This window comes from Stegodyphus dumicola, chromosome 9 (assembly GCF_044657685.1).
Source record: "Stegodyphus dumicola isolate Sdum_Otavi_A_Nest chromosome 9, ASM4465768v1".
Lineage (NCBI taxonomy): Eukaryota > Metazoa > Arthropoda > Arachnida > Araneae > Eresidae > Stegodyphus > Stegodyphus dumicola.
Window position 1 is genome coordinate 121,470,138 of NC_140776.1, and position 22,863 is coordinate 121,493,000.

At 33.2% G+C, this 22,863-nt stretch overlaps 1 protein-coding gene across 12 annotated transcripts in view; it reads left to right on the forward strand.

Moving 5' to 3' along the window:
* The window catches only part of Su(var)3-7 (Suppressor of variegation 3-7), a 70,112-nt gene extending 47,856 nt beyond the window's left edge, over nt 1-22,256 (forward strand). For all 12 annotated transcript variants that reach the window (XM_035375193.2, XM_035375195.2, XM_085824027.1 and 9 more), the window contains one exon: nt 19,575-22,256. In XM_035375193.2, coding sequence (XP_035231084.1) covers nt 19,575-19,988 — 414 coding nt within the window. In that variant the 3' untranslated portion in view covers nt 19,989-22,256. The remainder of the gene's footprint in view (nt 1-19,574) is intronic.
* The last annotated feature ends 607 nt before the right edge of the window (nt 22,257-22,863 follow it).

Here is a 22,863-nt window from a genome sequence, read left to right on the forward strand (position 1 = left end):
AGCGATAGAACATACCAATTATCTGCAATCAAGATTTATGTAGAATTATTAAATGATTCTATTAAATGCTTTACATTATATCTGAAATTTTTCCAAGGGTCTCCTATTCATATTTCTCATCCCTTACCACTTACTTACCGAGAGAATTTCAGTCCACCATGTATTTTGAGTGTCCTTTGGCACACAGATGCTATACACTTACAAGCATCCATGTCTTCTCCATTATTCATACCTGAGCCTTTTTTGTATGGCAGTATTGAACAAATAAGTATTGTAAGAGGTTGTATTATTAGAATTAGAAATGACAGTGATTTAGTCATAATCCTTTGGTACTCATTTATTGGATGCTAAGAAATTTTTAGAGAAATCTTCTTGGAATGCTTGTGAAACCCACACTTGCAGCAAAGGTTGATTGTGTTATTTCTAATCTGATTATGCTGTCTACAAATATGAGATTCAGACTTGCGGAAAGAGCACTGTAATTCCATGGTATGAAGGTTTGATTACTGCTAACTCATTCACTAACTGAAAGGACAAAATGCTTTCTTCAAATGTCACTCTTCATATTAGTTGAGTGCTGAGCTGAACTTGTGGCTCTTGCCTGCTGTTTTTTTGTGCTTTTCTATGCTGTGAAGACATTAAGGAAAGAAATTTGGATTTTTTTTCCTTTAAGAGAGTGTTACAGAATCCTTACTTTGGTTTGGTCTATTTTATTATGGCAAAGCACTCAAGGGCTGTCTGTCTAAAGGGAGGTATGGCTTCGTGGAGGACTTTCTGAGGAAAACTTGCTTGTATACCCATTACACATGGGGAAAACCCCCAAAAATACCTATGCATCCAGCCTGTTCACGGGATTCAAGTCTCGCACCAAACTGATAGTGTTTAACAACTTTATCACTTGGCTGCTGGTGGCCTCCGATTTCAAAATAAATCTCTTTAGATCCTTTAGAACCTGATTTGGCAACATTTTGTTAAGTGGTTGATATAGAATTCTGTCACAATTAATTTTGGCTGGTTTGGTTTATTCAATTATGAGAAGCATTCAAGGGATATCTGCCTAAAAGTAGGGAGGGCCTTTTTAAGAGAAACTGAGTCGTATACATGTTACACATGGGGAAAATGCTGAAAATGCCCATGCAGCCAAGCCTGTTTGCTGGGATTTGCATGTAGACAACCAACCAGTCTTCAGCGACTTGACTGCTCAGCCGCTAGTGGGCTCAGTTCAGTTTTGGTGTCTTGCTCCTAAAGCTATTTAAAAAAATCCATAAGTCACCTGTGGAGAATAAAAATAAAACTGCGTACTAAAACAGTAAAATAAATTTGCGTATAACTCATAATTGCATTCAAAAAGTATATAGCAGGGATGGGCAAACTTTAAGACAATGGGAGCCACATCTTAGATTTTATGAATGTTCGAGAGTCGCAAGTAAAAATTTTATCATTTCATAAATAATGAGACAGGTGTTTTGGATATAAAGAAATTTTTGAAGTAAATTAATGAATATGTGATTAACATCATTACATATAAATATTAATAAATACGTGTCATATCTACTGTTTTGTGTTCAGATAAGTTATGTTCCAATAGAATAAAAATTTGTAACTCTTGCACTGGGCAACTGAATGTTTTTTCTTCAGGTAGAGAAACAAAATATTTCCTTCTGATTTCCTTTATACCTCTCCGTTTATAATTACTGTTGTTTTATTTTAGAAGTAAAATTAATCTGAAGCATATTTGCATATTCATTGGTCTACAGTTAGATAAAAAAGTGTTATTTGAGTAAATTACAAATAATTTAAAACAAAATTTAGTGTTTAAAAAACAACAACTCATAAGCAGTCTTTTAGAAAGGATAAACTAAATGATACACATCAATATGTGCTGCATAGAAACTGTTATTCGATAAAAAAATATTTATTTAAAAATAAGCTATTATCTTATTTAGGCTTTTGATTAAAAATTAATTTTGTTTCTCCACACAATTAATGTATAAAGACCAACATACTGACACCATTCAAATCTTTGCATCGTAACCTCAGAAATCGTTAAACATTTCCCCCCCAAATTTTGGCATAACTACTTTTACTGATGCCCCATATAGAAGAACTCAAAAAAAAAAAAAAAAAAAAAAAAAACGTGCTTGCAATTTCAGTGGTATAGTCAAAAGTCGTTAATTCGGACACCCATAATCCGGACCTCAAAGCTAAACACTTTCTGCGCATGCGTCGCTTTCACGCATGCGCATAGGCGTTTACGCGTGCGTGTAAGACCTTTGATGCAAAAGCAAAGTTTAAAGTTGTAAAATTAAACACTTAGCAGCAGTAGCTATAGAAGCTCCCTAAGGTTATGTGCTGTGCAGACATTGAAGACAAAAATAGGTTTTAAACCTAACCAATTTATTAACAATATAATATAAATAAAAACATAATGAACAAATTTAAGCAATATCAGAAACTTAAAAAAAATATAACAATCATTATCAAAAATTTCACTTAGTTGATAATCGATTAACCCCAAGGATTTTCCCTTTAAAAAATGTTACACTATTAAATAATATTTTACCTGATTCAAATACTCGCATTCAATACGCGAAAAACATATCACTAAACAGAGACTACGCGGTTATAATGAAATTCGCTACACAATCAATAAGTCTATGCTTCATGGTCAAGAAGGCACCTGAAAAATTAAAATTAAATCCTTGAGAGCACATGAAACGGCAAAACGCCGCTCACTATAGTTAAACTTGGGGAATCACAGTTTAGAAAAACATCGCCGCTAACTTGTGTTAAATGCCACCTTCATGAAAAACATGGATACCGCCCACGGCAGTCGCTCACATCATAGCCTCTTTTGAGAATCCAGGAAAAATTGTCTTGTAGACTGGAACCACGGCACTTATCACTGGACTGCACGCATCGCAATATCGTCTTCCAATGGAGGCTGGAAACTGCACACCAAGGAGCAAAGAAACAGGAACTAGAAATGATGAGCCAGAGCGACGCAAGATACTTATACCTGAAGTAGACATGACGTCATCTCACGGCAACCAATCAGCTATCGGCACGACTCGGCTTTCCAGGTGACGTAACATCAAGTTTCGTTTTTGCATCTTAATTAGGCTGAAACAGTCTGTTCTTAATACAATACAAACAGTAGCAGTGAAAAACGAAGGAGAAGTAACTACTATATCCCTTTAAAATAAGAACTAAGCCTAGTAAATATTTCAAGAAGAAGAGATGATGCAGAAAAAGGGTTACAATAGGTCATATTTTCCAACAAATGCCCCCCACATCATCTCCGACCTGAAATAAAACTGAATGCCAGTATCTTTACAAAATTCAGAACAAAAATAAATAAATATCACAACTCCATTCAATTCAGAAATTTAAAAAAAAAATTTACTTTGGGAATATCTTATCCCATTTTTCAAAATTTTACCATAACAAGAAAGTCCAACATGTTACAAAACAATACAAAGACATATGTATGATCATACCTTCAATACATTTACCAAGTGCCCTGGTCAATCATACAACATTCTACACTATACAGTTTTACATTATTTAATACTCATCATAATATGACTTAAAACATTATTTTCAACTAAACAAAACTCGTAATTTAAAGTTAAATACACACAAAAACAAGTTTCACAAGAAAATTGCTCCACAAAATCTTATCAAGTTATGTTTAGTCAGCGGTTTTGTCATGGGATCAGCCAGATTATCTTTACTTGGAACATATTTTCGATAAAAAATTTCCCTGTTCAATAGATCACGAATGAAAAATAGTTTTAGATCTATATGTTTTGTCCTTGAGTTTTCAATGGGTGATTTTGTAAAGCATATAGCAGCCATGTTATCCGCAAACAGTATTGGTTTTGAAACATAGTTACTTGCAATCTTAAACTGAATGCATTCATCCAAAATGTTTTTTAACCAAACTAATTCTTTTGCTGATTCAGTCATGGAGATAAATTCAGCAGAGGCATCCCAAAACATTTCTATAAGGATAATTCATCATTTCAGTCGTTTCTTCTTGTGTACTGGAAGTTTGAGACTTTGAGTATTTCACACTTTTAACTATTGGAAGGGAAGTAATTTGTATTTTAAAAGACTTGAATCGATAAACTATGTCTTCTATATATAATTGCTGGTGAATCAAAACACTATTGTTCTCATATTCAAATTCCACACCCAAAAGCTTTCTTGTTTTACCCAAAATTTTCAAATCAAAATGTGAATTCAGGACTTTTGATATCCTTTTAGCCTAAACTTCACTTTTTCCAAACACAACAACATCATCAACATAAACCAACAGAATGACAAAATCTTTAAAACGATAGACACAATTACACCACTCAAACTTGGTAAACCCTAGGTTACATAGTGTTCTATCCAACTCGTAGTACCATAATCGTCCACTCTGATGCAGACCATACAAGGCTCTATCTAAACGACACACAAAAGTTTCTTTATCTCGCTCTACAAAACCCTGAGGTTGGGACATGTAAATTTCTTCTGATAAAGGAGCGTAGAGATAGGCACTTTTTACGTTGCATTGTATATTTGCCCATCCAAGGTGTGCAACTAAGAGAGAGAAAAAGAGCCTTATTATTGTAAAGTTGACTACAGGAGAGTAGGTTTCATCATAGGGTATCATATTTAATTTGCCGATAACCCTGAGCCACTAAACGAGCTTTAAAACGAACAATGTTTCCAATTTCGTCACGTTTAATGTTGAAAATCCACCTGCAACCTAGTGGAGTCTTGTCTTTAGGAAGAAGAACAAGATGCCATACCTTATGCTTTCGCATGTTGGCAAATTTCCTCTTCCATTGCCTCTATCCATTTATGCTTTTCTGTGGATTTTATTGCCTGGTTATAAGTGTTTGGAATTGAAACCTCTAGTCAGCTATCTTGGGTATATGACGTTGAAGGAGTGCCAGTTGTGTTGATTTCACCACTATAAGTATTGCTTCCCTTGAAATCAAACAAAGTGGGATCATACTGAATATTATGCTCAGTGCAATACCTTTCTATGTCATTTGGTGATCGTAGTCTTTGATTAGACCCTCTCTCAAAATAGTACACATCTGTACGAGTGCCGTCTGGCCTTGGAACAGGTTTACGAAGCCAAGTTACCTATCTCAATGTAGATTGAGTGTCAGTGCTAGGTATAGAAGAAGGTACACTGGTATAAATTCTTTCCTCTATTTCAGGAAAATAGCCAACTGAAGTATCAGTAGATTGGAGCTCGACCCTCTCTTCAGATTCCAAATCAGGAAGGGTGCCCAGTGCAGCTCCACTGCCACTTCTCTGTATTCCAATTGACTCTTTAAAAGTAGCATTTAGGGTTTCTACTACCTTTTGTTCATTTTCCAACCAAATCTTGTACCATTTTGTTCGTACACTGTATCCAATCAATCGGCCCTTCATTGCCTTTGGATCAAGCTTAGAATTTCTTTTAGCCTTTGGAATTCCCACGTAGGCAATCGTTCCAAATGCCATAAGGTGACGTACTGATGGTTTCCGCTTAGTATACAATTCGAATGGGGCGTTACAGTTTATGTAGCTGGCCACGAGAGGGCGCAGCGTTTTTTATTTTTAGTTTGTTATATTTTTCTTACTGCATTGTGTATTTTTGAGATAGATGTAGTGGCAACCAAAAAAACATGATGAATGTTCTAATGTAAGCATACAATTCTTGTACATAGCTGTAAATAAAGCTTCTGTGTGATAAAAGTCAAAAGGAATTCCAAGCATTCCTGTGGATTAAAGGTAAGCAAAATTTCACTTATCGATGTTGTTAAATGTAAATAATAAGAATAAAAAAAAATATCATAAGTTGCAACATGGTGCCGAAATTCCGAGATAACAGTGATCTTTAGATATATTGTGATTTAAGTATTTATTATTGTTCGATTAGTGATTGAATATTGATTATTAAGATGGATAAGTTAAAAGTACTAAAAAAGAAGCGAGGAATGTTAAGAGCATCAGTAACAAGACTGATAGCTAAAATGGAAAAGGTGTGTATTTATTTAATTATGGCAAAGCACACGAGGGCTATCTGCCTAAAGGGAGGGATGCCTTTCGTGGAGGACTTTCTAAGGGAAACTGGCTCGTATACATGTTACACATGGGGAAAACCACGAAAACGCCCATGCAGCCAGCCCGTTCGCGGGATTCGAACCTCAGACCGAACTACCAGTGTTCAGCGTCTTTACCGCTCGGCCGCTGGTGGGCCCAAAATGGAAAAGGAAATAGAATCGGATAATATTAAATTTGATTTATTAGAAGATGATTTATCCATCTTAAATGAAAATGAAAACGATATACTAATATTGAACACTGAAATCGGATCTATCCTAACAGATGAAAAAGAGTACGAAACTGAAATACAGGATAGCTTGGAATATAAAAATAAAATTACCTTGTGTAAATCGAAGATCAGTAGAATATTTAGAAATAGAAAATGTGTTAAATTAAATGAGTTGCCATCTAATTCTGCTACTATAGATACGGTAGAGAACACAATTACAAATGGCGCTAAACTTCCGAAACTAACCATAAATAAATTTAAAGGCTCAATACGAATCTGCTATATATAATAACTCTGCTTTAAAGGATGTAGACAAATTTAATTACCTCACATCTTTACTAACGGACACAGCTTTAATGTCAATAAAAGGATTACTGTTAGTTGCCGAAAATTATGCTAAGGCAATAAACATTCTGAAAGAAAGGTTTGGTAGAAAGGACATTTTAATAAATGTACATATGAATCGTCTGCTGAATTTAAAGCCAGTTAAAAAAATGGATGATATTAAAACATTATGTAACTTATATGATAGCTTAGAAATTGAAATTAGAAGCCTTGATTCCCTTAACGTTACTTCGAATTCTTACAGCTATTTGTTATGCCCACTGTTAATGAGGATACTTCCTAGCAAATTGGTTTTAGAGTTTAATCGATCTTTAACCCCTGACACTGAAACCACAGTGACTAACATTTTGGAATTTCTGAAGAAGGAAGTTGAAAGCAGAGAGCGTACGTTTTTCCAAACATCGCCAAACTATTCCGAGTTTAACATTAGAACCGAACAACATGAGACCTTATTAAAAGTGAGAAATATCATACTGCCTTCAAAAACAAACATTTTGTTCCAGCAGTTGTGTCGTTGAATACGAATACATCAACAGCCGATTGTATATTTTGTGGGAAGATAGATTTGAAACATTCTACTTCAAATTGCGCAATTCTAATTGAGGAAAAAAGAAAAAAATTAAAATTGGCTAACAGATGCTATTTATGCTTTCGTAAGTCTCATACATCTGCCCGTTGCAGCTCGGATATACGCTGTGATTTATGTTCATTAAGGCATAATACTATTTTACATGATAATAAATTTGAAAATAAACGGGAAAATAAAGGTGAGCTTAAAACAGACACAGTGGTGGCGTCAATTTCGGAAAGAGATAACAAAAATAGGGTTTATATACAAACTGCAAATGCAATAGCTTTAGGTCAGAATAGAAGAAAAAATGTAAGACTCATTTTCGATTCTGCCTCATAAATCTTTCATCCTGACAGAAGTATCAAAACAATTAAAATTAAGTGTTGTGGGGGAAGAAGAACTTCAGATTTACACCTTCGGCTCTACTGAGCCTACAGTTAAAAGGCTAAAAAAGGTTAAGGTTATTTTTAAAGATATATGTGGACCTGGGAAAATAATAATTGAAGCTCTTGAAACTCCAGAAATTAATCAAGCTCTTATTGGTATACCAGGAAAGGAAATAATTATTGTAAGGAAAATTCGATAAGACTTGCTGATGCTACAGATATAGGTGTCCATAACTCTCAAATATCAGCATTAATTGGTAATGATTATTACTGGAAAATAGTCACTGGGAAGGTTAAAAGTTTATCAAAGGGTCTTGTTGCCTCTGAAACCTTATTTGGTTACACTATAAGCGGAACTGAAGCATTAGGTAATGTTTCTACACTTCATTCCGGAATTACGGTAATGAATGTTGTTGAGAATACTTCACATCCACATGATTTGGAAATTAGTGCAGCTCTAAAAAGGCTATGGGATTTAGATGCAATTGGAATACATGACTATTCAGCAAATGAAAATGACAGTGAAGTTATGCGTAGATTTGAAGAAACTATTGAATATAAAACCAATCGTTATGAAGTTTCATTACCTTGGAAGAACAATATGAACAAAATGGGTAGTAATTATAACATCGCGTTAAACAGATGGAACAGTTTACTTAAAAGGTTTAAGAAAAATCCTGAAATTTATGACAAGTATTCAAGGGTAATTGAAGATTATCTAAATAAAGGAATAGCTGAAAAGGCTCCGAAGAATTCTGAAGAAAACATCTATTATTTGCCACACCATTGTGTAATCAGAGAAGATCACGATTCTACGAAATTAAGGGTCGTATTTGATGCTTCCTCGCATAGTCATGACAGTCTATCTTTAAATGATTGCTTACATTCAGGACCAAATTTAAACCCTGAATTATTAGATTTGCTAATTAAATTTCGTCAACACAAAGTAGCATTTGCTGCAGATATCGAAGCTGCTTTTCTACAAATTCTGTTGAAGCCTGAGGACAGAAATGCAGTAAGATTTCTTTGGACTTCAAAGGAAAAGGAGCAACCGACGATTTTAAGAATGACGGGTGTAATATTCGGAGCAACCTGTAGCCCCTTTTTACTAGCAGTAACTATAAAGCATCACGCAAGAAAGTTGAAAGCACAATATTCGAAGATCTGTCAGCTTCTTGAAGAAAATTTTTACGTAGATGATTTGATTCATGGTACAGATGATGAAGAAGAAGCTGCAGAAATTTATGAAGATGTGAAAAGAATTATGATGCTTGCTAGTTTCAATATGAGAAAGTGGAGGAGCAATAACGCCTAATTACATGCGATTTGGAATGCAGCTGAAAATACGAAGTTTAATGGAGACGGAATGAATAGCACTTTGTTAGGATATATTTGGAATCATGAAGCAGATAAACTGAAATTTCGAATCAAAGATGAATTACTCAAGGATCCGGCTGAGGAAATAACAAAACGGAAGATTCTTCAAGTTGCGGGCGAACTGTACGATCCTATCGGTTTCATATCTCCCTTTGTTGTTGCAGCTAAAATGATGATGCAAGAATGTTGGCGAAGAGGTTACCAATGGGATGCACCACTTGATCAAGAATTGCAGAATCAATTTAAAACCTGGTATAATGAAATTCCTAAATTAAAAAATGTTGAAATTCCAAGACATTATTTCAACAATCTGTCAAAAGGAAATCTGTGGAATATTCAATTGCACTGTTTTACAGATAGTAGCCAAAAGGGATATGGTTCCGTTGTATATTTGAGATACAATGAAAATGAGTTAACAAAAACATCATATGTTATGTCCAAAGCAAGAGTTGCTCCCATAAAAAGGGTTACGTTACCTCGACTGGAGCTTTTAGGAGCAGTCATAGGAGCTCGACTCATCACATACATCCGACATTCGTTGAAAAACATAGAAATGGAGATTTATATGTGGACAGATTCAGAAATTGTATTACATTGGGTCAAGGCTGATCCGACAAAATGGAAACAATTTGTACGAAATAGGTGTCTAGAAATCCAAGAGAAAACTGATCCAGATTGGTGGAATTATTGTCCCAGCCATGAGAATCCTTCGGACTTATTGACGAGAGGACAAAAGGTAGAAACCCTTTCAAAAAATGAACTGTGGTGGTATAGCCCACCTTGGCTTGTCAAAGATAACAGCGTTTGGCCCAGATCTTCGAGAAATTTTAAGGAAGATGATAAAATAACAAATTCTGAGAAACGAAAAGGAAAGAAGCAAGAAATTTTAACATCAAACTGTATTGTTGAAAATATCATTCCTATCGAGAACTTTAGTGACATAAAAAAGGTATATAGAATAACATCTTATGTTTTCAGATTTATCAATAATTTGAAAAACCCAAAAACTAAGAAGAATTGGACCTGTTAAGGCTGAAGAGATGAATGAAGCAGAGAATTTCTGGATCAAGAAAACTCAGGAAGAAAATTTTAGAGAAGAAATAAGGAAATTAAAGATGAAACAAAGCATACATAGTTCGAAAATATTTACATTAAATCCATTTGTAGACTCAAATGGAATACTCAGAGTAGGAGGAAGGCTTCAAAATGCTGAGTTAAGCTGTAATCAAACATACCCAGCAATACTACCTGAGAAGTCTCATTTCACAGATCATATCATTAAAGATTGTCACGAAATGCAAGCACACGCTGGTGTAGCTGAAACTTTAACTCAAATTAGGGAAAAATTTTTATTCTTAAGGGTCGACAGCGTGTAAAGAGTAATATTAACAAGTGTATGATTTGCTACAGATTTAAAGCTAAGCCACTAAGTCAGGATATCGCTCCTTTACCAATCGAAAGAATAACAGAAGCAAATCCCTTCGAAGTTGTAGGACTTGATTTTGCTGGTCCTATGAGTACAAAGGATGAAACTGGGAAAGCTTATATTGCTCTGTATACATGCGCTGTAACCAGAGCAGTGCATCTGGAACTTGTGTCTAGCCAAACAGCAAATAATTTTCTTCTGTCCTTTAGAAGATTTATTTCAAGAAGAGGAGTATGTCGAATAATATATTCAGACAATGCAAAAACCTTCAAAAGAGCAGACAAGGATTTACAAAAACTATGGAATACCATCAAGGACACAGAAGTTCAAAATTATTTTGGTAATAAAGGTATTGAGTGAAAATTCAATGTGGAGAAGGTGGCTTGGTGGGGCGGTTTCTGGGAAAGGCTTGTTAGATCTATCAAGTCATGTTTGAAGAAAATACTCATGAAGGCTTCACTTAAATTTGAAGAGCTGGAAACAGTTTTAATTGAAATTGAGGCGATATTGAATTCGCGTCCACTGACGTATGTTTATAGTGAAGTTGGAGAACCAGAACCGCTGACGCCAGCTCATTTTCTAGTTGGACGAAGACTGACATCCTTACCATCTGGCAAAATTCTTGAACCTGATTCAACTAAAGAAAATTTAACAAGGCGATATAAATACCGGCTAAGGTTATTAGAAGAGTTTTGGAAAAGAGAATACTTACTTGAAATTAGAAACGTAAAACAAATTCAGAGAGGTAATGCCGTAACAGATCTTTTGAAAGGCTCTGTAGTTCTAGTACATGAAGAAAAATTACCACGATTATTATGGAAGATGGGAGTTGTACAGGAGTGTCATCCAGGACGAGATGGGAAAATAAGGGCTTGCACTGTCCGTTTAGCTAATGGAACTCATCTTCGTCGTCCTATGCAGTTATTGTACCCATTAGAAATGACTTTAACTCTTTGAACTGAATACAATGAACTTAAATTGCGAACACTGCATCTATGAACACTTAAACTTGTAGAACATTAAAAACATTTAGTGTTTAAGATACTAATCAGAAACCAATCCTTTGATGAACCAAGAGTTCATCGAGGGGAAGGATGTTACAGTTTATGTAGCTGGCCACGAGAGGGCGCAGCGTTTTTTATTTTTAGCTTGTTATATTTTTCTTACTGCATTGCGGATTTTTGAGATAGATGTAGTGGCAACCAAAAAAACATGATGAATGTTCTAATATAAGTATACAATTCTTGTACATATCTGTAAATAAAGCTTCTGTGTGATAAAAGTCAAAAGGAATTCCAAGCGTTCCTGTGGATATTCATTAAGAAAGGTAACCAAATTTCACTTATTGATGTTGTTAAATGTAAATAATAAGAAAAAAGATCATAAATTGCAACATGGGGTTCTATCTTGGCCTTTATGACAAATTCTATTAAATGAATATGTAAAATACATCACTGCATCTGACCAAAATTCAGGACATTCCACTATCATGTAAAATTGCACGTACATTGTTGAGAGCTGTCTGATTGAATCTCTCACAAACTCCATTCTGTTCCGGAGTATATATATCTGTAAATTCGTGCTTTACACCATTTTTATTACGATACAACCTGAATTGTTCATTGTCATATTCTCGTCCATTGTCAGTTCTAAAATATTTCAAGTTAAGGTTCAGAGATCTTTCAGCATGTGCTATGTGCCTTTCAAATACTTCAAACACCTGACTTTTCTCTACAATGGGGTACACTACCACATAACCAGAATATTCGTCAATAAAGGAAATGAAATAACGTTCACTATTCCTACCTGGAATGTTAATAGGTCCCCATACATCAGAAAAAACCCTTTCAAGCGGCCTCTTCACTTGAATACCTTCTAAAGGTCTATAGGAGATTCGCCTTTGCTTATTGATTTGGCAATGTTCACAAAACAAATTAGGTGAGTTCTTTAACACAGGAAGACCTCGAACTGAATGTCTCTTACTAGTCCTGACAATAGCACCATAATTTATATGACCAAACCGACCATGCCATAATTCACTATTGTTATGCTGAGCTATGGATTCCTCAAATTTTACAGATTTGCCCCCCCTTTTTCTTTATTTTCGGGAATACATGATAGTTACTTCCTATCAACTTAGCCTTGAACATAGTTTCATTTTCATCATTAGTAATTTTAATTTGCCCATTTTTACCATAAAATCTCGCTCCATTGATATCCACCTTAGGTCCAGATATTAAATTTCGTCTCAGTTCAGGTGAGTATAAAACATCTTTAAACAAAATAATTCTATCCCCAAATTTCATTTTAACAGTACCTTTCCCATGAATTGGAAAAGTTACCCCATCAACAGCTACTAGCATATTCTCGTTCTTCACAGGAGAAAAAGTATCGTACAATTCACGATTTTTACAAAAATGACGAGATGCAGCAGTATCAAAAATCCAACTATCATCATTTTCCTCCAAATTGTTAACATTAGCTTGAGCTATAAAATGGGACTGAGCATTTTTACCTTTACACAACTTGGGTTTATTCTTACACTTAGGGGATGTTTTATTACTACTAGATATGGCTGAGGAAACAGAAGAAGCAGGCGAGGGTGATCTGGAAAAATTACCTTTCATTCTACAGTACTTTTGAATATGACCTGGACGGCCACATTTATAACACTTGAGCCCTTTAATCTGCTTAAATTTGGGTTCAAAGTGAATACTTTGAACTTCTATAGTCTTATTGGAATTTTCCCTATCTATCTCCCTTAAATTAAGATACTCTGCTAGTATTTCCATTTCAACATTTTTAAATATGAACTTTTCATCTGGCCACCTCAAAACATTCTGAACTACCTGATTATATTTTTCTGGAAGGAACCTAAGAAACTGAAAACATATGTATACATCTCTTACAGCCTGATTAATATCAGCTAATTGTTCAGTTACCCGTTTTAATCTAGAAGAAAAGAAACTAATACTTTCATTTGGCTTAATTTTACAATTTAAGAACTCTGAAAACAAGGACATATGTCTAGATCGATAATCTGGCTGAAAGTATTTGGTAAGCGTATTCCATGCAACTACCGGGTCATCAATTTCACTTATCAAGTTTCTATATTCAGGGCTTACATTCATATAAATTAAAGATAATGCCAAACGACTTCTATTTTGATAGTCGGCAACAATTTCTTTTGTAATACCCTTAACATCATTTAAATTGGGACATTTTTCAATACCTTTGACCAAAAGACATGCATTTTTCTCATTTAAAGCAAACTTCACATCTTTAGACCATGTAAAATAATTACCGTAATTTCCGGAAGAAAGGCCGCATCAGCGTAAACACCGCACTCGAGAAAAATGGCGGGAAAAAAATTAAAATTACACAGAAACGCCGCTTCAGCGTAAATGCCGCAATAGATTAAATTGCGCGTGACACCGTTGTGGGCCGTATAGATGCAAAAACTCAACCTAAGTCCTGATATATGACATACCAGTTAAGAAAAAGGCATGAAATGAAACCATAACTCAAAAATAAATTAAAGGTAAGAAATGTATAGCTTCTGTGCCGTTTAGAGACATTTTCAAAAATTTTCCGTTCCCTAATTAAAAACTATCCAACAAGTACTTGTACCCTAACTAATGGGATCTGCATTTGGCAGAATGCCAAGAAAAATCCATTCATGCTGAAGGAGAAATACGTCAGAGTTCGTTATTGCGAGGCAGGTGGAGTCGTGTCCGCCTTTGAAAAAAATTGCAGAAAAGGCAGGGGTGGAAAGAGGATGGGTCCTGGAAGATTCATCGAATGGCAGAGGAGAGAGACTATTCAAACTGATGAGAATGTTGATTTGAAAGGCGGAAGAATGTTATTGTTCTGAGATCTCGTTTAGGGTGAATAAGGCATGTAGGTCCGTTCAAGGGAAAGAACGTAAACAAAATAACGTTCGCAAAAAGCAACTGAGTGGTCTTTTGTGTGGGAACAGCACCAATCTATGCTCAGTGACAAGGCCATCCAAACTATGTACAATGACCATCATAGGAAATATTTTATTTTGAGTGCACCTAAACGCCGCATGGGTAGAAATGCCGCACCTGCTGAAAATTTAAGTTTTAAACATATAAACGCCACGGCGTTTCTTCCGGAAATTACGGTACATGCCTCAAGTTTAGCAATATTATGCATAACATTTACAGTAGCCATATTTGAATTTCAACAAAAACCACCCCCCCAGTCTCTTAAGTCCTAAATTAATTTTAAACTTCAAAAGTGTGCACTAAAGATAACTCAGGGGCTGGGCCCATAACCAAAATGATGCAAAAGCAAAGTTTAAAGTTGTAAAATTAAACATTTAGCACCAGTAGCAATAGAAGCTCCCTAAGGTTATGTGCTGTGCAGACATTGAAGACAAAAAAAGGTTTTAAACTTAACCAATTTATTAACAATATATATAAATAAAAACATAATGAATAAATTTAAGCAATATCAGAAACTTTAAAAAAAATAAAACAATCATTATCTAAAATTTAATTTAGTTGATAGTCCATTAACCCCAAGGGTTTTCCTTTTAAAGAATGTTACACTATTAAATAATATTTTACCTGATCCAAATACTGGCATTCAATACGCGAAAAACATATCACTAAACAGAGATTATGCGGTTATATTAACCCCAAGGGTTTTCCCTTTAAAGTAGGTTACACTATTAAATAATATTTTACCTGATCCAAATACTGGCATTCGATACGCGAAAAACATATCACTAAGCAGAGATTATGTGGTTATAATGAAATTCGCTACACAATCAATAAGTCCATGCTTCATGGTCAAGAAGGCACCTGAAAAATTAAAATTAAATCCTTGAGAGCACATGAAACCGGCAAAACGCCGCTCACTGTAGTTAAACTCAGGGAATCACAGTTTAGAAAAACATCGCCGCTAACTTGTGTTAAATGCCACCTTCATGAAAAACATGGATACCGCCCACGGCAGTCGCTCACATCATAGCCTCTTCTGAGAATCCAGGAAAAATCGTCTTGTAGACTGGAACCACGGCACTTATCACCGGACTGCACGCATCGCAATATCGTCTTCCAATTCTGGCTGGAAACTGTGCACACCAAGGAGCAAAGAAACAGGAACTAGAAATGATGAGCCAGAACGATGCAAGATACTTATACCTGAAGTAGACATGACGTCATCTCGCGGCAACCAATCAGCTATTGGCACGACTCGGCTTTCCAGGTGACGTAACTTCAAGTTTCGTTTTTGCATCTTAATTAGACTGAAACAGTCCATTCTTAATACAAACAGTAGCAGTGAAAATCGAAGGAGAAGTAACTACTATATCCCTTTAAAATAAGAACTAAGCCTAATAAATATTTCAAGGAGGAGAGATGATGCAGAAAAAGGGTTACAATAGGTCATATTTTCCAACAAATGCCCCCCCATATCATCATCTCTGACCTGAAATAAAACTGAATGCCAGTATCTTTACAAAATTCAGAACAAAAATAAATAAATATCACAACTCCATTCATTTCAGAAATTAAAAAAAAAAAAAAATTCCTTTGGGAATTCCATTTTTCAAAATTTTACCATAACAAGAAAGTCCAACATGTTACAAAACAATACAAAGACAATAAAATAAGAACCAAGGCTAATAAATATTTCAAGGAGGAGAGATGATGCAGAAAAAGGGTTACAATAGGTCATATTTTCCAACAACCTTTACGGCTGCAAATATACGTATGCGCATGTGCATAATACATTTACGCATGCTTGTTTAATGTATAATGGACGGTATAAGCTAAGCTAAAATTATCTAATTCAGTTAATGTTGCAGATTGCGTTGTTCCTTAATCTTCGAATTGGATCCGGCTTATTATTTTTTGCAGACTGTTAGAGCAATTTTATAAAAGTAAGCTTGAACTTTCGATTATGTCAAATAAAATTTCCGATATATATTTACTAATATGTAAAGGATCTATGTAATTACTAATATGTAAGGCGAAAGTATGTTTTGAAGTCCATTAAACAGAAAGTGGAATTGCTGCAAAAAATTGATAAAGGCATATCCTTTGATTATCTAATTATTCCGAAATGTGTTTATCAATTTCACACTGCTCTGCAGGAGAGGGAAACGACGCGTCCGTTGCGCAATTAATTGGAAGTTGATCTGTCAGCACTATCCTTATCTTCAGGGCAGATGTTTTTATTTTATTTGGCTTATAATTCTTTACTATATGTAGTATTTCATCTCGATGTATTCGGTCTTTGATATGATTTAAATCAAGTTCATTGTCATTATAATTCGCTTACGATAGTAAAAGTGACAGAGTTATTGAAAACGAAAAAATTTCAATTGACAAATTAGTCGGTATTCTCGACACAGCAATTATAGGACTTGAGCAGCGGAACTTTGTAACTAAACAAGAAATTATGTCTGTTTAATAGAATTAAAGAGAAGGTATCACATGAAACGAAGCAACTTAAACAATTTACATTGAAAGAAATGTTTAATAAAGTAAACAAATAAATATTTAGCTTTTTCTTTTTGTAAATTTTGATATCCTTTAGATCATAATTGCTCTTTATTTCATAACTTACGGTTTCATATTTTTAATTTTATAATTTCTGCATGCCATGTGACCAGATTTAAACTGATGATATATAATCCGGAAAAATCGATAATTCAGAATTGCCGAAGTCCCGAGGAGTCCGGATTAACGACTTTTGACTGTATTTGAATAATCAGTATCTCTCCAGCCCTGACTGATACAGTATTTCAGCCAGCAATTTCCTTACTTTTGGCCAGTATTTAGTAAAGTTTTGATTAAACTTGTTGAAATTCAGTTTTAATTAATTAAGACTATTATTAAAATTTATTACTTTAATTAAAAACATTAAAAAAATTTCAGACTTAAATTAAATTTAATTATTTTTACATAAAAAAAGCTTTTTCGTACTTTGTTTCAAAAACATTTTCGATTTTTTAAAAAATCCTTAATAGTTTGCAACTCTATTTTCACATAACCGTAACAGTTAGCAATTTTTTACACATTTTTACGATTACTTCACAGTTAGCAAATTTTTGCTCACAGAACATTTACATTTTACTTTAGTTAGAATTTACAGAATAGGCTTTTACAATATATCTTAACAGGTAGCAGCTTAACACTCAACTTTACCTTATATTAGCACCCTGTATTATAAAGTTAGCAGAAACACACTACTCAACATTCCCAGCAAATGCTGCTCCACTCTCCAAATACAAATATAGTTTGGCAAATGCTGCTCCACTCTCCAAATACAAATATAGTTTGGCAAATGCTGCTCCACTCTCCAAATACAAATATAGTTTGGCAAATGCTGCTCCACTTTCCAAATACAAATATAGTTTGGTAAGTTAAATTAAAACATACTATTTACTTGCCTTTTTAGTATTTTTTTGGAATTTATGTATTTTTTTATAGATTGTATATAGTTTATTTTTGATTTACATGCATAATCCGTGTTGGGGAAGTTTCCAAATAGGCAAAGGTTTCTAAATTACTTTGGTTTTCAAGAAAACTTTGATTTTCTACACTTTTTACATTGGCAAAGTTTGTTTTCTAAATTTCTCAAGATTCCTTTTGTTAAAAATTTTTTTAGTACTCAAGCCTATGTGGATGATGAAACACGAATTGAGTAATTGAAGAGTTAGGTTTGGAGGCAACTTCTTCTTGATAAGATCTGTCTCCTGCCTGCTCAGCAATTATTCACTATGCAAATTAATTGTCTTAGAAATTTTTTAGGATTAAAAATTTTTTTGGAATATTATATATTTATTCATGGATTTTGATACTATACATTTAATTTACATATGCTCTCAGAATTTAAATGATGTTGCAGATTAGTTCGCAGCAATATTTAATCATTTATTTGTTTGCAATTAAAATTTCATAATTTAAATTTTACGAATAGAAAATGTTCATTAAATTAATATTATGATAAATAATCACACTATGTATCATATCCTTATCAGTCTTCTGCTATAAGTATGGCACATTAAGATACTGAATTCAATTGATACAGTCAAATACCAAAAGTCCGCCAACTCCTGAAATCTGCGTTGCCTCTCAAAATATAAATATTCAGTTTATAGGTTCCAGAAACTGCAACATTGAGTACGAAATATCGAAGAAAAAATACTTACCCCTCTAATCTCTGCATCAAGATAAAAAAAGCAGATGATTCACCTCAACTCTTCATTGAAGTTCACGATTCACGTTGTTGTATTTCCTGAGCTTTGTTATTTCACGAGATTGTTTACTTCTGCCTTTTTTTTTATCCTGATATTTTGTGGATAAATTAAGAATATTTTGAATTTCAGCCCTTTTTAATACAACGACAGATAAGAAACGGACTCATGGTTTTACTGCTTGCAACGTTGAAAAACATAAACACGTTGCATTGACGGTAACGAAAAAAGTGCAAATTCTGCAAAAGATGGAGGCAGGTGCTACTTCTCGATTTATAGCAGAATGGTATGGCATTGCGACACGATTGTGTATGATAAACGGAAAAATAAAGAAAGGCTGTTGCAATTTTACAGCAACAGTGATTCTAACACTGGAATGCATTTATTTATTTGGCACTTTTAGTCTGAATATTATGAGTTATCTTTTCTGTCCTGAAATCCGCACAACCTTTGGTTCCAAGTTTTGCAGATTTCTGGACTTTTACTGTACCATCTTTCTGTGTATATTAATTTCAGCATTCAAATGTTTTGGAGTATTTAATACCATAACAAGATTTTATTAATTTTTTGGTCGGTAGAATAGAAATGATCATACTACATTTTCGTATAAAATGAATTGGATCTTTTATGTATCTTAGTTTCTAAATTGATTTTAAGTGTTCACAATATTTTTTAAGAAATTTAATATTACTAAGATTTTATGAAATTTCTTGGCGTGCAGGAAAGAAATTATAATGTTTTATTTTTAAATAAAATAAATGTGTTCTTTTTAGATAAAATCTTAGACATTTTATATGTCACAGTAATACTGTGCTAAGATTTTACTGCATTTCTTGGTCTGTAGAAAATAGATAAATAATGCTACATTGTTGTATAAAATTAATAGTGTGTTTTTTCTCTTCTAGGTTGCTGATGGCCAACAAGAAATAATATATTTTACAGAATCAGCAGTTGATTCTGCTCATCAAGCCGCAAACAGTGTTATTGACAAACTGGTAGAAAAATATCATCAGAGGCGATTAGACAATTTAAAAATAGAACATGAAGCAATTTTGCAGCTGTACAAAGATCAGTTACTTTTGTCCCAGAGAGAGACTCAGTCTAAAGTTGATGCTGATTCAGAAAAAGCACAGTTTGAGCGTGTAGAACACGAAGCTAGGCTGAGATTCATGCAGGAAGAACACACTGCAAGACTGAAAGCGATAGAAGAGGAGCACAGTGCAAAGCTGAGGGCGATCGAACAAGAAGTGATGTTTGCCCAACAAGAATATGAGAAGAAAATGCGCCTCTTAGACGTACAGCTGTCATCGATGAAATAATTTCATTCATTCATTCATTCATTCATTCATTCATTCCTAATGTGAATTCCTCGGAGCTCATTTGTTATGTAATTTTTATTGGAGATTGATAATTCACCAATATTTGGTGCATATGTTGTACAAAAGTTGGATATTCCATTTGAGTAAATGGAAAAATATATCACTGGAGCTTAAATCTTTCCTAGAAATAATATATTAAAGAGTATGAAGCATTTACCCATGTAATGTTTTATAGATATAAATAGTTCAAAATCATATAGGCTAATTTGAAAATACAACAATTGGAAGTGATGGTAGGCCTCATCTCCAGCATTTTACCATTTGTTCGGTATTGTGGTTGTATTTGACCAGCTTGAATCAAAGAAATATATTTATTAAATTTTTATTACAAAGCATGACTTCATTGAAAACCAAGCAAAGCATGCTTTCTGTTTGTGGTATGATGGGAAAAAATAGTACTGATTATATTTTAAAAAATGAATAAATGAGGAAAATTGTAAAATATATTGTTTCAGCAAAATTTTTTTTTTTTTTTTTTCCCCCTTCTTTTCTGTTAGACTGCTTTTGGTGTCATATATGGATAATAATTATTAGAAAACTGTGTAATTTTGCTGTTTATAGAAATGTGGCATAAGCTTGGATTGAGTATTTAAATGATTTTGTAATAAGTTTTATAATTAAGTAAATTTTAAAATAAAGACCATTTTTTTTCTAAAAAGTTATTTTAATTAACCTAGGTTTTTCATTCCAATGTTTTAATGACAACCTTTTTCTATCACAGTAATTACTAATTCATTTTAAGTTTCAAATCATGGGTTATAGTTTTAGTTCAATCCAGATATATGCTTGGATATTAATAATTCATTGTGACAGTTTTAATGTTTTAGTATTATGATGTCTTATTTTTACTGAATGTGCTACATTCTTCTTTGCGATTTTTGTTATGATATAATTGTGTTATAAAACCACTTAAGTTGACTATGGGCATATAAAATTTATCTGTATAAATAATTCTTTGTAAAATAGATTTTTGATGCATTGGAAATAATATTTAAAAGAAAATCCTAAGTAAGGTCAATTTGCACTGCATTTTTTTCTAGTATATTACATGGAAATAAGAATTTTAATTATTTTGAATAACAAATTACCTAAAAAGTTCACTCTAAATGACATTAACCTATTTATAATATCCTAACCATTAAAACAAGCTTTATGAATTGTAACAATATTAAATATATATGTTGAAAAATTTATGTGATTTGTGCAGAATATAATTTAGTTGGAAAATATTTCCTTGCTATAAGTATGTGTTTTTCCTTCCATGTAAATATTTATAAGGTATAAAAAGGGAAGCTGAAAGTGTTAGTTTTGGAAAACTGACTGCATTTTTTGTAATGTAAACATTTTTTTTGTATATGTTAGTCATAGCTTTGCAAACATTTGCATTGCTTTTGTGTGTGCCATAAGTTTTGAAATTTTAAATCTGGAGTAGTTTTTATGAGTTTAGCCCTTTCTATAAGCCCCAAACAACAATACAAAATAAGAAAACTGTAAAGCATGTTGGATTTTTCTTGAATGTTGGAGAGAATTTAATTTGTGGGTTTCAGTTTTTCACACATGATAAGCATCCTTAGTTCATTGCTGTTTTATAGCATGAAAAAATGAACAAGTTGATTTATTTTTTCATGTATATTTATTTATGTGTTGTGCATTTATCTTTCATTGCACGTATAAAATAAAATAGTTTTGTTCAATTTTCAATTGATAAACTTAGTGTTAGACATATTCTCTTTTTACCTTTAATACATGCAAATCATATGCAAAATATTTCACTCTGGAATGCATTAGATTTATATGTAAAATTATCTTTGCATTCAAAAGGCTATCATGCTATCATTTGAGGAAATATTGTGCCTAAAGAATTAAGTGTAAAAAATTTATTTATATTAATTTTCTTTCATTTATTTTCATGCATTTAATTGTCCTGTATAGATAATTTACTGTTCATACTTTGCTGATTCATCCAGCAATATGCCTTCAATTGTGAATTTATGATGTATATAAAAATGCTATGTTACGAGTGTTTGATAAGTCAAAATTGTCTGTTTCTGTTTATTTCATAGGGAATTTTCATTCTGTTGCACGATTAAGTTACTGCAACTTTTAATCATCATATTTGTAGATAGAATAAAAATAATTTGCACTTGCATTTAAAAGAATTTCTTGTAATGATTGGGTTGGAAAATAAAAGACTTATTTTCTTTTGTATATACATAATGTGATTTTATTTTGAAATGAGAGACAGTTGCATTAAAATAATCCCCTATTGCATTTCATTTAAAAATGCTGTTCTTCCAGTATGTGAGGGAATAAGACTGCTTAATACTAGTATTTTGAACACAGATGATTGAATTGACTATGTGGGTGAATTGTATGGTTTTTCCATCTGTGTAATGTGAAGGTTCTATTACAAAGCCCTCCTCAAAGGCATATTTCTGTTTAAGGCAGATAGCCAGCCATGTGTTCTGCCTTCTTCAATAATGTAACATAATTCATTAAGAAATGCATGAAATTGTATATTATGAATTTATTAAAAAAGAAAAAAATAAATTTATGTTTAATTTACAAACAAGTTCATTTATACGTAAAATATCAGTATAAGCTTGCCGAAATATTTTTAATTACAGTAGTACCTCATGTAACAGACATATCTAATAAGGGATAATTTTGTTGGTCGCAGTCCCTTTGAATAAGGACCTTAATATATTTACCTCCTATTAAGAGACACTGAAAAAAGTTTAAAGAATAAGTTAGAGGTAGAGAACTAAATAAAAATATAAATATTGTTTATTACGAGGGTAAGTTGAAAAATAAG